Source organism: Pollicipes pollicipes, unplaced genomic scaffold (genome assembly GCF_011947565.3).
Source record: "Pollicipes pollicipes isolate AB1234 unplaced genomic scaffold, Ppol_2.1 Scaffold_4881;HRSCAF=5763_pilon_pilon_pilon, whole genome shotgun sequence".
In the NCBI taxonomy this organism is placed as follows: Eukaryota; Metazoa; Arthropoda; class Thecostraca; order Pollicipedomorpha; family Pollicipedidae; genus Pollicipes; species Pollicipes pollicipes.
In genome coordinates this window covers 13649827-13661384 of record NW_023596576.1, presented here as the reverse complement: position 1 = coordinate 13661384, position 11558 = coordinate 13649827, and the positions used below count along the sequence as shown (strand labels likewise).

The 11558-nt window shown below is 51.3% G+C and overlaps 1 protein-coding gene across 1 annotated transcript; it reads right to left on the bottom strand.

The window, feature by feature from the left end:
* Positions 1-588: 588 nt before the first annotated feature.
* Positions 589-10148, bottom strand: LOC119100012 (protein obstructor-E-like). The gene is made up of 4 exons (XM_037223130.1): positions 10089-10148; positions 2709-2797; positions 2227-2359; positions 589-797 (listed from the first exon to the last, which is right to left on the bottom strand). The coding sequence occupies exons 1-4, from the start codon at positions 10132-10134 to the stop codon at positions 589-591; spliced, it is 477 nt and encodes a 158-aa protein (XP_037079025.1). The 5' UTR covers positions 10135-10148.
* Between the last annotated feature and the right edge of the window lie 1410 nt (positions 10149-11558).

Genomic DNA, 11558 nt, shown 5'->3' with positions numbered 1-11558 from the left:
CTGAGCGTCACACTCCTCTGAGAGTCACACTCGTCCTCTGAGCGCACACTCCTCATTATCGTCAAGCCCCTCTTACTGGAGGTCACGCTTCTCACTGAGCGTCATGACTCTCCCCTGATTATCACGCCCTTCCTTGAGCGTCCCACGCCTCTTTTGATAGTCAAATTCCTCCCGCCGAACGTCATGTATCCCACTGAGTGTCACGCCCCTCCTCTGAGCGTCACGCTCCTCCTCTAAGTGTAACATACCTGCTCCGAGTGTAACGCTCCTGCTCTGAGCGTCACGCTCCTGCTCTGAGTCACGCCCCTCCTCTTCTGAGGGGCACGCCCCTCCTCTGAGGGGCGCGCTCCTCCCCTGAGTGTCACACCCCTCCTTTGAGCGTCACGCCCCCCCCCCTCTCTGAGCGTCACGTCCCTCCTCTGAGTGGCACGCTCCTCCCCTGAGTGTCACGCCCTTCCTTTGAGCGTCACGCCCCCCCCCCCCCCTCTCTGAGCGTCACGCCCTTCCTCTGAGTGTCACGCTACTCCTTTGAGTGTCACGCCCCTCCTCTGAGTGTCACGCCCCTCCCACCGAGCGTGCCATGCCGCGTCACTCACGCTCGGCATCTCCGATGGAGCACTCTGGCAGCAGGTCGGGCCAGTTGCAGGCGTGGCTTCGGTCGTCGTACGCCAGGCCCTCGTCGCATATCTCCGGCTCCACCTCGCCGAACGCGCACTTGAGGAAGTAGTCGGCGCACCCCTCGCCCGACGGGAACACGCCGAAGCTATAGGGGCACGCCCCCTCGCGGGATTCGCTCACTGTGGGCGGTGGGCAGTGGGATCACTGCAGGCAGTTGGGAGCTGGTCACTGCAAGGCGGGAGGGCGTCGGTCACTGCGAGCGAGTGGGAGTCGGTCACCGCGGGCGAGGGAGCGTCTGTCACCGCGGGCGAGAGGGCGTCGGTCACTGCGAGCGAGAGGACGTCGGTCGCCGCAGGCGAGAGAGCGTCGGTCACCGCGGGCGAGGGGGTTGGTCACTGCGGCCATACTCGGACCATATCAGTTGGGCCATTAGAGAGTCGGGCCACTGCGGTGGTAACAGACCACATCGACTGCGGCAGACAGCAGGCCACTCAAAGAGTTCGGCTGGGACCCGCTAACATGCTGCGGCGGCGGACCCAAACGAAGACCTGCTGTATGGTGCACGCTTACAGCGGCGAGCGGCTTGGAGAAATTCTTTCCAAGCCTCTGACCTGGTTGTGTTACGGGTTTTGACCGTTCGTTGTCGTGCAGCAGAAAAGTAAATTTCCAATACGCTGTTTCATCCAGGCACAAGACTGAACTTAAGCTTTTTATAAAGGTTGCAAAATGATCGTCATGGCGGTGGCAGGTTAAACTATTCAATGCGAGTTGGTGGACAGCGAAGAAAGTGATGACACGCTGATCATAAAAGGAAACAACGAAATTATTTTATGAACTGAGCAAACCTGGAAGAAGGGAAAGAGATTCGGCTTGACAATTGTCCCACTTCTTTTTTCTGGATTGAGCAGAAAATTACATTCTGTTGTCAACCACCAAAATCATAAGCACCTGAGTGTTGCCACTTAAGGACCTCGCATTCGGCCGGAACGCAGCAGGTCAAAATGTCCTTGTGATGACATTATCATGACGGGTTGTCTGCCTTTCGTTTGGCACATGCTAATTATCATGATGATTTGGCGTTTTAAGGCGCGTCGACTGCAAATAATCATGCAACGCCCGTTACACAAATACTTGCAGCGTTAATTAACAAGGCTGGCAGATTTATCATAGTGCAACGAAAAAACTTCCGGCAAAAATAAGGAAAAAACATCTTGACCAAGGGACTATGTCGCTGGTTGACAGATATTATGTACACAATGGATGAGAAAACAGATGCGGGGCTGCAGGGCGGGGCGAAGTGGGGGGGGAGGGGGGGGGGGGGGGGCTACAGGACAGGGCAGTGTCAACAGTAGCAATGCTTCTGCTCGGCAAGGGCTCTCGTTTCGCGTTGTTGCACGCCTCACACGCAGCGCAAATGCATTATGCAGTATTTGCGTTCCGCTTCGGGTTGTGTCTCTGAATCTTGATCGCTCATTGCGCGTTTGGAATGTTATATTCCGGACATCGTTCGGAAAACACTCCTCCACTCCCTCTCGTCTTATAGTCAAACCGTGTTGTTTTGCGCCGCTATTTTCTGCGAGCGCGCGCTGCGGCGACTCGTCCACTGACGTTCGAACGGCCGCTCGCCGCAGTCGACCCTCCAGTGGTAGTCGCAGAACTCGTGGACGGCCCCCTTGCCCGAGTAGAGCAGACCGTTCTCGCAGGTCTCGAACGACAGGGTGCCGTTCGAGCAGAGCATGTACTGCAAAGGGGAGACGGCCAGTGAGGGCGAGCGCAGCAGCTGCAGGGGAGGCCAACCAGGTGGTCACCGGCCACCCGAACGGGAATGGTTTTGCGGAGGGTGCAGAGTGGTAGCTTCTCAGTGTCCGTAGTTTCATAAACTGTGACGCACCATCGAATAACGCTAACTGCACATGCTGCTGCCACATGCACTTGACAGAGGCACGCACAGAACTGTGCCAGTGCGACCTCCGTTGAATAATGCCACGGCTCCACCATCGCCACGCAGCCAAGTACATTTTACAATAAGCTTGCAGAGAATGGGCGCACATGGGAGACTGGGTGCACGTGTAGCAGCCGGCCGGCCTCACCTTGTCACAGCCGCTCGGGTCCATGAAAGACTTTGTCTCCTCAGGGTTGCTGCAGCTGGGCAGTGGCGCAGAATCTTCCTGCCCGACGGCTGAAATAAACGATTCCGATGTGGCAGGTGGCGTGCTGGCCGGCGTCCAGTACGCGGCCGCTGATGGCGACGAATGCCACACGGCAGCCAACGTCCCTAACATTGTGCGGTTGAAATATAAAGAAACTAATCCCAACATGTGTTCCGGTTCCGGCCGCACAGACCCCATTAGTGGTACGACCATGTTGCACTGAAAAAACACTGACTCCTGGCTCCAGTGGGGTTAATTAATTCGGGTCTGCCCTTGACCGTGCTGTATGCTTTCAGCATTAAACGCCAAACCAGCTGTGCATCAAAATAAAAAGGCGCTATGAGCGAGGACCGGAATTTGCAAACGCTGAGTCTTTGAAAATAAGGTCGTTTATTAAAAGAAAGCAATCGGTATTTTAACAGCTCAGGCCTCCTACATGTCGCTCAGTAACTCTTACTCCTTTGGCAAAAAGACAAAGTGCCTTGCTGTTGGATGTCGAAACGTACCCGCTTTAAGCACGCGCTCTGTCCGACAACGGTGTCGAAAAGGTGTAACTTTGTTCGCGGACCGTCACAGAGGCTGAATCTGACGTGCGTGCAGTGTGTCATGGTCCGCGCAGCCGTTTGTGCCGCACAGACGGCTTCACGATAAGTTTGTGTCAGATGAATGAGCTGCGCGCCAGCGTCTGGCCTCAAAACAGACACACAGGCACACGTTCGCTTTTGCCCCGCGTCCGCCACCGAGGTAGAAGGTCATCCCCCAACGAGTTTCTGGGAAAATCGAAGCCGCTCTAGGTAGGTGCGCCATGGTTTCAGTTTTCATTAGGGGATCAGTTCGATGCTTTTGGCAGGCGTCCCCACGTCGGGTTACGCCACAAAATTGTGACATACTCACCGAATGCTTACACAGATATTTTACCTGCTCATGCGGCAATTTGTAGCTTCCCTTTAACTTTGTATTGCATTGCCATTATTCCTCGATCGGTTTGACTGTGTACCAGTAGATGTTAGTCACACTGTGCGATGTTGCGACAGACAACCAACAGAAGGTCTTTGATATCAACTTGTGTCGAAACAAAGTGGCTTGCGAGTCCATTTTTTGAAAAGCAAGTCCTTATAACTAAAATCACGCATTTCTAAACCATTGCCCGCCTTTTTATGTGGACCAGAACAGTGGAAAAATGATCGTCGATGAGTTGACATGATCTTGGCTCTGCTTGACCCAAGCCTAATATGGCCACCAACCCAAGTTTCGTTGACAGCAGTCATCATTGTAGGGTTCCATGCACAGGTGAAGACTCTGTCGTTTGCCAGTCGCAGGCTTTGCTGACTATACAGTGATTACAAGCGCTATTAGGCCTTGAAATTATGCGAAAGCTCCGGTCAATTTTTAGTGTTTTGCGTCGGCAGTGACGTCATTTGTCAAATGACAGATACATATACCAGTTTTGCAACACCTGGGTGCTGCTGGACAAGATTTTCGACTACCGTTTGAATATCTACATCCTAATAAGGTCATAAGATTAAATTCTATGGTATAAGGGAAGACCTAAAGGGAGTGTTCCACACTTGCTCAGGGTTTTGAACAGAAATAGACATATTGAGGATCATTCGGTGCAGTTCACAGTCATGCCCTTCTTAAGACTTAACCTCCTCTAGTTTCCGAGCCACACGCCCACAAAGATGTGCAGACTATTTCGAGGAGACTTTTCAAAGCTACCCAGGTATCCATACAACATCATTCAAAACCGGCCACCACATTAGCCATGCGGCAATAAAGGCTAAGAAGAATATGACTGTCGAGTACTTAATATCTGGCGCTCTTGAGCACGATTTCCAGTTATAACGGGCTTAAATTGACTCTAAATTGACGCTTTGCAAGGTACGATAACGTAATCAACCATTTATGTATTGAGGAGCATGATTATTAAACAGGGGAATTGTGTTGTCTAAAGAAGGTAGGCTTTTCCACTTAAAAGTTTGACAAAAGTTTGAGAGAAATTATTTCATCATATCTGATGCTTGCGTCAATATCTTCAAAGACCTTTAATGGCCCAATGTTTTAGCCAGTTTCTGATAAGAGAGTTTCAGCGATGCCATGGCAGGGCCACCGTTACCTCAACCTGTCCCTCTTGGACAGCGGCCAATTGATCATCAACGACGGACCATATAAGCCCAGCTTCGAGGCACGATTGCACGATTGCACGATTGCACGTACCTGGCACCCAGTGGTCAGGGTGCCGTACCCGCTCAACGGCAGCGTTCACAACGTAGACATACGGATGACCTTTCTCAACCGTCATATTTGAGAATGAGATGAGATGCAATGAGATGCTGACACTAGCCAGCACTCCCGCTGTGGACATGACAACCGGACTCCAGAGGACAGGACTCAGATGTCCTTCATTCACATTCACTTCCTCTCTGAAGATTCACTGGCATTGTCTCTCCTTGTCGAAGCGGTTTCCACTGTCGCACAGCGGCTGTCTGAAACATATCTGCTCCGCCGCAGGATGGTACCTACAAGAGGGACCATGGAAGTCAATCTATCGCATTTTAGAACTTCAAGAAACCAGGTACAATACAATAGGAGATCCTTCCTTTACTTCTCTGTCCCGCATCATCGCAGTGTTATGGCCTAAGAGTGCTCCCGGCGCTCGAAGGTTTTATCTCTTCGATATTAAGGACTGCATATTTTCCATGCTCTTGGGCATCCATGACATGAACATAGTTATGAGTGCCGCCCTCTGACCGCATCAACCATTCCAGCAGTGTTTCCTAGCCGGCCTTCTTTGATGCGCTGGTGACGCTCCTGGCAAGATCGTCATTTCTCCGGGACATACTGAAGGTGCCGAGCCGAGCTTCCCACGCGATGAACATGCCAAACACGGTATAACACAGCAGTGAACTGCATTCGCTGATACGCACCCGGTTGGGCGATTGAATACCCTTCGCTCTGGTGGGAGGGGGGGGGGGGGTCAATTTGAACATCCCTTCCCCTCTCCGAAACCTCGAAAACTAAGATAGCCAGAGGCTCCAAATCCACAGGGTGCGTTGGTCTGTACGCGAACTCTCTTTGCCAAAATTTGGGATTGCTACGTCATGACCTAGCGCTTAAATAGGGCTAAAAAAAATGAAACTACATGTAAGTGTTCGGAGTGACCCAAGACCGCTGCAAACAACCACCGCGACCTAGATGTCTGTTCCAAAAAAACTTCAATGGTGTCTATTTGTCAACCTATTTTTACTTCTAGAAAACCAAAGTGACCAAACGCCTGTCAGATTGCTCCTATTTGCCGTTAAATTAGGCGTCAGGAACTACGCTTGGCGAGATGTTTGGGCAAGCAAAATGCTGACCTGGGTCAGTTTAGGCCAATGGCCTATTTTGACCTTTAGAAAGTCCATGAAACAAGACTGGCGCAGTCCCTGTCGTCAATAAATCCGAAATGAGCACCGAAAACTGCCTCACGGAGCAATGTCTCCAGTCATAGAGCAAGCAAATTTTGAGCTAGGTCTGGCGTTCAGACAGCACCCGCGGTCAATGAAATCGGTTGTAAGCCATAAGTCAATTGTTTTATTGCTAGGAAACTATCTCAAAGATGTATGCCTTCGTCCAGCACTCCAGTGTCGCATCAAATTGAAGAATTCCTTGGAAATGGCCTTCGCTGACAGCCATGGCCTGACTTCGAGTTGTTAAAGATTAGCGATCCTTCAAAGTACATCCAATTTGTTTGGTGCCATGATATTCAATATCCTACATTTTGCTGTATATTTGCAACATATTGTATTTTTAATAGCCTTTTTAAGCTATATTTGCTACATGCTATTCAGTATTTTACAATTATGCAATGTTTGGCGCGGCTTTGCCGCGCCGTACGGAGATCATTCAGGAAAACCTCCCGGGGGGGGGGGGGGGGAGGAGGGGAATCAGATTGGCCGCCCACCCGCACACGTGTAAAGAGCGCGGGCAGCTTCACACGCTACCACTTCCATGGTCACATGACATGCATGCATCATAATGGACGTGGACTAAAAAGTCCCAAGCTTTCCTTTTGGTTTTGGTTCGTGTTTAACTTCGGCAGGATCTCTGCATAAGCGAACCGCGAAACATTTGCGGTTGCTGCACCATGAGGCACAGAGGCGTAGTTTGCTTTTGAGTTGAGGGGCGGAGCTTCAGCCCCCACCCTTCCGTCTTGAACTCTAGCACACCCCCCCCCCCCTTCCATCTTTAAGGAAAGAGAGCGGGCCAAATATGCAGCGAGACCTGTTTGTTGGCATATTTTGGGGCAAGTTGGGTCATTTTTCACGGCTCAGCCCAACCACTTCAGCTCATTTTGTGAAACTAAGCCACTGATGGGACATATGTAACAGCTCAGTTTTGCTAGGGTGAAATTCCATCCCTGCTAGCCGTCATCTGCGATCAATTTGCAGCAGTTCGGGATCCTGGCATAGGATCGGAACTAAACCCAAAAGTGGCTTATTCGTAAGCTGAGCCATAAGCCTCGGCACAGCTGCAGGTGCAGAGCTTTGGCGGGACCAGGCCGGGGGTCTGATGTCACCGAAAGCACATCGCATTCGTTGACGTAATTCGCGTGCATCCGGGATGTTTAACGACTTTGGTCATGACCACGAAGTGCGACGATGCGAGGATAAGGGCACATGCAAAGGTCATACATAATTGAGAGCCACCTGCTATTTACCTAAGCTCACTGAACAGCTGTGTTGCTGATATTCTAGGGCAAGACGGGAATTATCATACATTACCATCGAGTCCTTGTCCGGCCCCCTAAGCCCTGGTCCGGGTGAGGTCTTAGGCAGATTATGGGAACCGGTTCCCCGGATGACGGAAACCTGCCCGTCGCAGTCTCACGAACAAGCATTTAGCGAATCTGGCAGCATCTACGTTCTGCTGCGGCTGCCAGCAGTCGGCAATGGTCGCCAGCCTCCGGATAATCGAGCCTCGTTTAGAAGCTGACCATCGATAAGAATTCACTGTCATCAGAAGACGGCCGATAACATGTCACCTCATGTGGGGTATCAATAGATAACATGTTACCTCGTGTCGGGTATCAATAGCAATTTGCATCTGGCTGGTCGCTACAAGCATGTTGATTCACAGCACACCACCAGAGATGCAGGCTGCGTTAGAAAGGGAGACGTGTGTTAAGGGGGGGGGGGGGGGCAAGCCCACTCTCAGGCTGATTTTCTCCAGTGCATTACAATGCTAACGGCGTGAGAGGAGGGGTATAGCTGCAAATTTAATTAGGAGACTACAGCCCTTCTCCTGCACCCACTTTCCAACTTTGGAAAACAAAAATCCGGGGAGAAATACATTCGTTGGGGCATTCGGCGAGGGAAGGGGTTCCTCATTTTTAACGATTCAGTCCCCTTCCGCCAGCCCTACCCCCGTCCCAGCTCGCCCACGTTGCGAGACTACGCCCGTCGCGTTGGAGGGAGACCACGGGGCCTTCGGATCCTCTGTCTCACACCTCTGCGTGATACAGTGAAGTATATAATACAATGTATACTGCGTGATACATTGAAACGTATGGCCATTCCGTACGACCATTTCCGTTCATCATTGCGCTGTGTTGGACTGGGTGGGCTTGTGTCGCTTCTGTTGTTTTCGCCTTGGGTCAATCGGGACCTGTTTATGGGTTGAATAAGGTCTGGGGTACGTTGCGCAAGGTATATTATTAGCTCCAGCCCACAAGACCTTCGTCAAGGCTATCAGCGCATCCCTGTAATTCCACAGCTGTCACATTTCTTAGTCAGACGTCAAGCAAGGTTATACTTAGGTAAATGTTGGCTTAGCTTGGCCCTAGGTGTAAGTTTACCTTCGTAAAAATTGCTTACTATTGGCGAACCCTATTCTCAACTCGTGACAACTGGTACGATAAGGGGTTTGATTTGCCCGACCAGGTAGAAGACTGACGGATTCTGACCAAGAACTTTAGGACCGGAGATCGAATCTAAACCAAGGCTTTGGCCCCAACTCTGGCTAAATCTTCAGTATCTCCACTTGGACCCAGCCTCAGGAGCTGCAAAAATATTGAGGTCGGACTCAAGTTCTGGACACGAATATAGGCCAAAAATGCAAGATGTGTGCCATTGTGTTCATTTGGCTGTAAATGGTTCGATACCAAGATGAAAATGAAGTTCAACGGCATAACTGGCGGCCCTTGGGCGTTTTTTTTGTGGTTAGTCAGTGTCAGGGAAGCTTTGTTGGCTCGATAATCGTCTGCGATACTCCTGCAGTGCTGAGCTGCATGCTCCGGGCCTCAGGCGATCTTGGGCCGGACGACCATAAGCCCGCCCGCCGGCGGCGAGGTCCTTGGGCAGCTTGCGCAGCGTCATGCTTTAAAGGAAAGTGAACAAAACCTCAGCCGAATTCAAGGCCAGCCTAGTCGGAGACAGTGCTGCACAGCGCCCGGTCCGCCGTTGACAACACCAGGGGATCAGGCGGCTGCAGTTTGGAAATGCCGAGACAACAGAAAATTGAGGAAACATAGATTGACATGTTTTCTGTCGTGATTTGCACTCTGCAATTTCTTACTGCGGTTATCCCCTGAATCCCAACATGTCCTCCATTGCCAGAGACACTTGCCGGGTCTGACAGCAACAAAGCTTGGAGACGAGACGTAGCCATCAAATTAACGAGCCGCAGCCATCAAGCAGACCAGCCATGGTCATCAAGCAGACGAGTCATAGCCAGCCACCCAGCAGCCGAACCACAGCCAGCCAACAGCCGAACCACAGCCAGCCAACAGGCCAGCCACAGCCTAGCCAACAGACGAGCCACAGGCAGCCAACAGACGAACCACAGCCACCCAACGGCCGAACCACAGCCAGCCAACAGGCCGGCCACAGCTAGCCAACAGACGAGCCACAGTCAGCCAGCAGACGAGCCACAGCCAGCCAGCAGACGCAATCAGACGAGCCGCAGTCATCAAGCAGACGTACCACACCCCTTTCTCTCCGACCGCGATTGTAGCGCCCGGCCTTCCACTCATGGGTCTTTGTGGTTCGCCATGTCACACGTCAATAGGTCACTGCCGGGCCGAACAACGAGTCAAAAATATGTGCGATCCGGATAAATTAAGACATGACACTTAGCTACAAATATTATTACATTAGAATGACCTGTTGATGTGACACGCTCCAGAGCCTAGACCGAGACCAATGCAGTTCATCACAAGCTGGTGCACTCTTATAGCCCTTTGTTAGCATGTGCGTATATGTATATGCACTGCGCATGAATAACGAACGTGCATCGCCGGTACACACACCTCCTGAGCCTTGACGCCTTTCAAAAGCTTACCGAAACCGACGAGAACGACGAGCGAGATCACCACGTAGTCCTGCATGGTTCTCGTGTGCGCGCGCGGCAGTCACTAACGACCTCGAGAACTCATCCCGTCTCTCGGGCAGCTGCGGCGAAGGTCACCGTCTGAACGAGCGTCACTCGTCCGACACGGCCACGTGACTGGCGGCTCGGACATTCTTGGTGTTTCGTGCTATTGTGCGGCCCTTGAGGGGCTCGGAGTGCCTTTTGACAGGTTCTCTCTGCGTCATGCTCACCATATGCTACATGTCGCTCGATCCAGGATAGTATCGCATCGCTCGAACGCATCGCATCGCGTGTCAGTCCGCCAACCTGTTTTGGGCGCTCGGGAGCGATTTATACCGATGCCAAAGAAGGCGAAGGAAAGCCGTTTTACTTTTCACGGCCATTTTGGCCGACACCTTGTGTTGTGCGATTACGAACAGATTTTGCTCTGCTTGAGAGCTGAAATTTGACACCTTACATTGCGTCACGTTAAAGGCGTGAAAAGCCGTGGTTTCAGGCTCTGTGCCAAAATCATGATGCACAAATTTTTAACTGAATAATTTGCTGAACAAATTTGAGCGACTCAGTAGACTGCAGTATGGACATCCTTTGTGAACCAAGGATGCAATTCAGAGGCGAGACGATTTGAGGATATAATGAATGACCAAAGCCGCTTCGGGCTGCCGATGAAGTCATATAGCGGAACTTCGAAATGGCTACGGCGACGTACATCGTGTGCGATCTTAAGCCATCTAGCGCGGGAGAGAGCAGCACAATTTGCTGGCGTGGGTGCCGCTTTCATGAAGCGAAGCGAAGCGTCTTTTCTGAGGGCACGTCTAACATCTGCATAAACCACAGTGGCACTTGGCAGAGGCGATTGATATTGGGAGCATCATTCAGCAGTGACAACGGTGTTGACTACCATCGCTGATCAAAGTCGTCAAAGAAATCTGCAACGGCGATACTAATGAGTGCACGGGTGTCAATTTTGGTAAATCATAGGATTCCGAAGCCGAAGCTCCAAAAACCTACGCCCTCCATTGTTATCACTGGATTCAGCCCTACTTTGTTTAATTACCGACTATATATGTTTTTCGTTTTTATATAATTCATAAGCAAGTTCTTTATCTGAGCAGCACATTATAGTCATGAAAAGGCAGGTACGGAGAGCAGGCACCTGGTCGCACGTGCCTCTTCTGATCGGCACGTGAATGCGCCTGTGTAATGGCCGCCTTAGGGCGCAGAAGGCGCTATTCTATGGCGGCCATAGGAAGGCGGCACGTTTTTTGGTTGTGGGGACGGGCCTTAGCCATGAAGGACTTAGGCTACTCCAGTACTCCAGAACTTTTTACTTTAATCTCACAAACCTCGGCGTTCTTTATGGCTTCGGATGTGTAACGCTAATTGCATCGTTTATCCTCACTGTTGTGACGAATTTATATGGTGGTTAGAGCAGCCACA

Bases quoted from the DNA above. Each gene is read 5' to 3' on its own strand.
- LOC119100012 (XM_037223130.1), bottom strand. From the start codon at position 10,134: ATGCAGGACTACGTGGTGATCTCGCTCGTCGTTCTCGTCGGTTTCG. The intron at 2,798-10,088 runs GTAAGCTTTTGA...CGTTTATTTCAG, and splicing joins CGTCGTTCTCGTCGGTTTCG to CCGTCGGGCAGGAAGATTCT. The intron at 798-2,226 runs GTCAGTGGACGA...CACCGCCCACAG, and splicing joins CGGCGAGCGGCCGTTCGAAC to TGAGCGAATCCCGCGAGGGG.